Genomic DNA, 6,853 nt, shown 5'->3' on the forward strand with positions numbered 1-6,853 from the left:
GTCACTCGTGCCACTCGGCACAAGGCGCGCTTCTTATCATTGCCCTCGCCGATCGGGCTGGCCGCGGCCTATATAACAGAGCACGGAATAAAGGCTGGCCATTCGCCTTCCTGATGTCTGCCTGTCACTTCACCGTTCACGGAACCTTACATGGTGTCAGAAGTGGTCCCCCGTCATCGACAGCGCCCTGAACAGACACAAGACTTCGACGCCAGGCTGCAAGGATGGAGCTTCTGAAACCCCCAGACCCACTTCGCATCACAGGTGACGTTTCCAAGAATTGGCAGCTCTTTAGACAGAAGCTAGAACTATACTTTACCGTAGTGAAGCCACATGACAGTCCGTTGAGCGATTCAGCAAAGACTGCGATGCTCTTAACTTTAGCCGGTGACGACGCTATCGAGGTCTTTAATAATTTTACATTCAACGATGGCGAAAGCAAAGAGGACTATAAGACCGTCGTAAAAAAGTTTGACAGCTACTGGGGCGCACAGACGAATGAGGTGCACGAACGATACTTGTTCCGGACAAGATTCCAGGATGCAGGAGAAACCTTTGAGCAGTTTTCAAGGGACGTGAAAAAACAGGCACGACACTGCAATTTTGAAGGGTTAACTGATTCCATGATCCGCGACCAGATAGTAATTGGAATCAATAATGAGACCCTCAGGGCAAAACTTCCGGACAATCAGCTGACGTTGCCCAAAGCGGAACAAATCTGCAAAGCATTCGAAGCAGCAGCTCTTCAGAACGAATCATGGGGACAGAAAGAAAAACAGGTCGATCCTGTGAAGGAGACTCAAAAAGGAACAAGGCTGCAAAACAAAGTAAGGTACTCGAAGTGTGGCAGAGAACACAAGGTACTCAACTGTCCTGCTTATGGGAAGACATGTAGAAAATGCCAGGGAAAGAATCACTTCGCCGTACGCTGCCGAAAACCAGCACAAGTAAGTGAATTGAGAGATGACAATGATGAAGACTTCGACATCTTAGACATCTGCGTGGACAGCGTGGCAAGTCGACGGGACTGGATGGTTAAGGCAAACGTTGGTAATGCAGCCGTTTTGTTGAAAGTGGACACGGGATCGCAAGCAAACCTATTGCCTTACTCTGTCTACAAGAACATCAAGCCTACGCCACCGCTCAAGCACAGCAGTTCCACCCTGCGATCCTACAGTGGATGCACAATCAAGCACTTGGGCGTTATCAACCAACGCGTGGCTATCGGCGAACAAAATTGCAGCTTGAAATTTTTCGTGGTCAAGAAAGGATGTCAGGCGCTTCTTGGTCTTCAGGCAGCGGAACGGCTCGGGTTGATTTCCCGAAAAGTGGATTCGGTGATAAAGAACAGCTCCGAAAAACTGCTTGAAGAGTACAGCGACATTTTTCAAGGCACCGGGTGCGTCCAACGCCAATACAAGATGGTGCTCCGTGAAGGTTCCGTCCCAACCGTTCAAGCCGCTCGGCGTGTACCCTTGGCACTGCGGGAGCCCCTGCGCCACGAGCTGCAACGAATGGAAGCGGCTGGCATCATAAAAAAAGTCAATGAGCCAACGGACTGGGTGAGCCCTTTAGTCATTGTTAAAAAGAAAGACGGAAAGCTAAGGCTATGCATGGATCCGAGAAAGATTAATGCGTGCATAAAGAGAGAACATTACGAGATGCCGCGGAGGGAAGACATAGAAGCAGAGTTGGCCGGCGCGAAAGTTTTCAGCCGTCTAGACGCAAAAGCTGGCTTCCATCAAATCCCTCTTGACCATAAGACTTCGCTCATTTGTACTTTCGCAACACCATTTGGGAGGTACCGTTTCTTAAGGCTGCCATTTGGCATCGCTTCCGCTTCTGAAGTCTTTCAGAAGATATTGAGCGAAATCTTCGAGTCGCTGCCGGGTGTGCACGTTTACGTGGATGACATTTTGGTATGGGGAACATCAAGGGAGGAGCACGATCAACGCTTGAAATCTGTATTTGAATTATCGAGGCGGGCCGGCCTCGCACTAAATGCAGAGAAGTGCAAGGTTGGAGTCGAGGAAATCGAATTTTTAGGCGACATAATTTCGAAAAAGGGTATAACGCCTAACCAAGCACTCGTCAAATCCATAACTGAAATACCTGTTCCATCAGATAAGAAGGGAGTGCAACGTCTACTCGGCGTGGCAAATTATTTTTCGAAATATATTCCTTCTTTGGCACTAAAGACCCCGCAGTTGCGCAGTTTGATTAAGCATGACGCAGTTTTTGAATGGACTCCCAACCACGCGCAAGAATGGCAAGAAATCTGCAAATGCCTGAGCGAGGAGCCACTGCTTGCTATCTTCGACCCTAGCAAAGAAACAAAAGTGGCGTCCGACGCGTCACGGAATGGTTTGGACTCGGCCCTACTGCAGCTTCATGGCGATAACTGGTGGCCCGTGGCGTACGCGTCACGAACGCTCACTTCAGTTGAGCAACGTTACTCGCAAATCGAAAAAGAAGCCTTGGCAGTGGCGTTCGGCTGTCGGAAATTTCACTACTTCATCTATGGCCGACATATTATTTTAGAGACCGACCACCGACCCCTGCTTGCAATCGCTGAAAAATCAATTGGGGACATGCCACCAAGGCTTCAAAGGTTCTTTTTGCGATTGCTGAAGTACAATTTCACTATGCAATATGTTCCAGGAAAACAGCTCCTTCTGCCCGACATGCTGTCACGAGCCGCAGCAGCCACTACAGAAGATGACGCAGCAGGTGAAGGTGACATCGAAATCCATGCTGTGAGTACGGTGAATGCTTTCGTGAGCGACGCCACGCTAAAGCGGCTTCTGGACGCCACTGATAATGACCCGAACCTTTGCGCAGTAAAAGAAAGTATTTATGCTGGAACACGCATACAAGGAGAGCTGAAACCTTTCGCCAGCGAACTTTCTGTAGTGAAAGGTATCGTGCTAAAAGGCAGCAAAGTGATAGTGCCGGCGAGCATGCGGAAAGAGATGCTGGAACGCATTCATGAAGGCCACATGGGCATCAATAAATGTAAAGCGAGGGCACGAAGATTTGTGTTCTGGCCTGGCTTGAGTGCACAAATCACTGCTATGACTAAAAAATGCGCGGTGTGCAGACGTCACGCGTACAGCCAACCTGCGGAACCACTGCTTATGAGGCCGGTACCAGACTATCCGTGGTATAGGGTTGGCGTCGACATATTCCAGTATGGGGGAAAATCTTATCTGTCTGTGTACGATGCTCTCTCAAATTTTCCAGAAGTCGAGGAGCTCAACGACACGTCGTCGGCGTCAGTCATAACAAAACTGGGGGCCATATTTGCAAGATATGGAATCCCGATGGAAGTGTGCACCGACAATGGGCCCCAGTTCGCCAGTCGACACTTCCGCCTTTTCGCAAGCAAGTACAACTTCCGTCATGTGACATCTAGTCCACACTTTCCCCGTTCCAACGGCTTAGCGGAGAAGGGAGTACAGATAATCAAACGGATTTTGAAGAAAACAATGGAAGCGGGTGATGATTTTTCTCTTGGCCTCCTTAGTTACAGGTCGACTCCTCTAGAAGATGGACGGTCTCCGGGAAAGCTGTTACAAGGAAGACGGCTGAGGTCAACTTTGCCAGATTTCAAAGACCAAACCAAGACGGTAGTACAGAAGCATGTTCAGACTGATCATTCACGAGGCCCACTTCCACCCCTTGAAAAGGGCCAAACTGTCAGATTCAAAAAGAAAATATGGTCGCACAAAGCGAAAGTTATCGCCACAACGCACCCAAGGTCGTACAAAATCTTAACCGAAAGAAACGAGGTCCTTAGGCGGAACCGGCAACATCTGCTTCCCACAAGCGAGCCTTTCAATCCGGAGGCACTTGACTACGATCTCGTGGAAGAAGCTGATCACCGGACCACACCGCCTGCAACAGTTCCTGAAACTTCGAGCGCCACTCTTCCGGCTACAACACAAGCGCACACTCCTCCCCCGAGACGATCCAGTAGGCAGAGACGACCTCCACAGCGCCTTCAGTACAACAGTAACTTTAATCAAGTCACCTGAAGTAATGAGTTTTTTTTTGTTTTTTTTTTCGAGAGAAAAAAGATGTATTGCGTTACGATAAGACGTGGGCCAGCGTAAGCTGCGTCACTCGTGCCACTCGGCACAAGGCGCGCTTCTTATCATTGCCCTCGCCGATCGGGCTGGCCGGGGCCTATATAACAGAGCACGGAATAGAGGCTGGCCATTCGCCTTCCTGATGTCTGCCTGTCACTTCACCGTTCACGGAACCTTACAGTAACTGCAGATCCGGACCACGAAAAGGAAATAACAAGAAGAATAAGATTGGGATGGAGCGCATTTGGCAAGCACTCGCAGGTTATGACTAGCAGCTTACCGGTATCGCTCAAGAGGAAAGTACAACAGTTGCATCTGGCCTGTACTCACCTATGGGGCTGAAACGTGGAGTCTAACCAAGAGAGTTCTACTTAAGTTGAGGACAACCCAGAGGGCTATGGAACGAAAAATTGTAGGGGTAACATTAAGAGATAGAAAGCGTGCAGACTGGGTCAGAGAAATAACTCAAGTTACCGACATTCTAGTAGAAATTAAGAAGAAATGGACATGGGCAGGACATGTAGTTCGAAGAGAGGATAACCGATGGTCGCTGAGGGTAATAAACTGGATTCCAAGGGAAGGAAAGCGTAGCAGGGGGCGGCAGAAAGTTAGGTGGGCGGATGAGATTAAGAAGTTCGCAGGGGTCAAGTGGATACAGCTAGCACAGAACCGGGTTAAGTGGAGAAATATAGGAGAGGCCATCGCCCTGCAGTGGGTATAATCAGGCTGATGATGATGATGATGATGAATGGGGAAATGAGGCCCATCGGATTTCGGTCCCGGACCTTAACTTCGGCCGAAAAGAAGTATTCTGAGATCGAACGTGAAGCGTTGACTCTCGTCTTTGGTGTTTCACGTTTCCGGGACTACCTCCTTGGCCAGGAGTTCACCCTGGTGATGGATCATCGGCCACTGCTCGGCCTTCTGCGAATGGATCGTCAGACCCCCATCATGGCCACCGCGAGAATACAAAGATGGGCTCTTCTGCTGGGAGCGTACAAATACAAGCTGCTTTGCAAATCCGGTAAAATTATGGTTAACGCGGACACCCTAAGCCGTTTACCTCAAACTTTGCAGGAAACGGAGACCGCACCGGATGGAGACGCAGAGTTTGTCCTCGCCATCGACCAGTGGGACCAGTCGGCCATCACTGTAGAGGAACTGCGGTCACTCACAGAGACGGACATGGTACTAGCACTTGTCCGCAGGTACGTCAATGAGGGTTGGCCCAAAGCATGTTGCTCCGGTAACACTGAGAGGTTGCATACTACAAAAAGCGACATGAATTATCTGTTCAAGATGCCCTGCTACTGTGGGGACATCGTGTAGTAGTCCCCAAACAGGCACGCGGTAGACTGCTGATGATATTGCACGAAGCCCATCAGGGCGTCTGCACCATGAAGAAGGTAGCACGGTCCAAATTTTGGTGGCCGGAGATCGACCGGGACATTAGCCGAATAGCCGATGAATGCAGAAACTGTGTCCAGGCTTTACCAATGCCTCCAGCACGTGAGCCAGTAAACTGGCCAGCTACAGAAGAAAAATGGTCCCAATTACACTTCGATTTTGCCGGACCTATCAGGGACAAAATGTTGCTGATAGTGGTTGATTCCCACAGCATATGAATCGAGGCATTTTCCACTCTCGCGTGCAACGTCAAGCAGCACGGTAAACGCGCTGCGTACGCTCTTCAGCCAGTTCGGACTACCGCGCACTGTAGTAACTGATAACGGCACGCCCTTTACCGGGTCGAATTTCGCCGAATTCATGAACAGAAACGACATTGCCCACATTCTAACACCCCCCTACCACCCACAAAGCAATGGGCTGGCAGAACGCGCGGTCAGAACGGTTAAGGATGGGTTAAAGAAGATGCCTGGCGTGGGTCTCTCAAACGCACTCGCACGAGTTTTGTGTAGATACCGGAATGCCCCAAGGCAGTCGAGCCTATCACCTTCAGAAGTACTGTTAGGTTATCGACTACGCACCAGACTTGACATGTGTTTTCCTCTCAGGAACAAACCTGTCCAGAGCAGAGCAGCTACGCCAGCTTCGGACGACGCCAGCAGGAGTTTCGCGCCAGGGGACCCTGTACTAGTCCGTAACTACGGTGTTGGTGACAAGTGGACACCCGGAAAGGTGAAGTCAACAACAGGCGCTCGACTAGTCACCGTCAAGACGGAGGATAATGTGGTGGTCCGTCGTCATGCTGATCAAGTCCGCAAGCGCAGCGTCGAGGGATCCACACTCACGGGTACAGACAGTCCAACAGCAGAGCCAGTGGACCATCCGCTGGCTATTCAGAACAACGCATCCACGTCAGAGCCCGCAGAACCTGCTCGCCAAGAGACAGCTGCGCAGGTCAACCCGGGTCAAACAACCTGTGGATCGCTATGGTTATTAGGAGGAAGCGATGCTATCGCCATCTATGAACCGGCAAACGGCACCAATCTTTTCATTCTTTCTTTCTGGCGCCCTCAACCTCACCTAACCCACCCCCTTCCCCTCTAGGCCTCAGGTCATCCTCATGAATAAAGGTTTATGAATAAATGACTTTCCTTCTTTCCCTCACCCCTCTGGCTATATAATACCCCTTGATCCGAAAATAAACCGGCGTTCTTTTGGCCTGGCTACGCTGTCTGATGCATCACCCGGGAGCGGCGTTCCCATTGACTACGCCTTTCCAACATCGGTGTAAATACCTGTAGTTTTCTTTTTCCATGGAGCCAATAAATCAGTTGTTTCACCGGAGTTTTTATTCT

At 50.1% G+C, this 6,853-nt stretch overlaps 1 protein-coding gene across 1 annotated transcript; it reads left to right on the forward strand.

Annotated features, from left to right (window-relative positions):
• Positions 1 to 224: 224 nt before the first annotated feature.
• Positions 225 to 4,038, forward strand: LOC146194284 (uncharacterized). Its single transcript, XM_084597323.1, has 3 exons — positions 225 to 1,562; positions 2,662 to 2,756; positions 3,244 to 4,038. The coding sequence occupies exons 1-3, from the start codon at positions 225 to 227 to the stop codon at positions 3,413 to 3,415; spliced, it is 1,605 nt and encodes a 534-aa protein (XP_084453449.1). The 3' UTR covers positions 3,416 to 4,038.
• The last annotated feature ends 2,815 nt before the right edge of the window (positions 4,039 to 6,853 follow it).

Source organism: Amblyomma maculatum, chromosome 3 (assembly GCF_055883805.1).
Source record: "Amblyomma maculatum isolate TAMU_Amacu chromosome 3, ASM5588380v1, whole genome shotgun sequence".
Lineage (NCBI taxonomy): Eukaryota > Metazoa > Arthropoda > Arachnida > Ixodida > Ixodidae > Amblyomma > Amblyomma maculatum.

Bases quoted from the DNA above. Each gene is read 5' to 3' on its own strand.
- LOC146194284 (XM_084597323.1), top strand. From the start codon at position 225: ATGGAGCTTCTGAAACCCCCAGACCCACTTCGCATCACAGGTGACGTT. The intron at 1,563-2,661 runs GTGAGCCCTTTA...AATATGTTCCAG, and splicing joins TCAATGAGCCAACGGACTGG to GAAAACAGCTCCTTCTGCCC. The intron at 2,757-3,243 runs GTGAGTACGGTG...CAAATTTTCCAG, and splicing joins GTGACATCGAAATCCATGCT to AAGTCGAGGAGCTCAACGAC.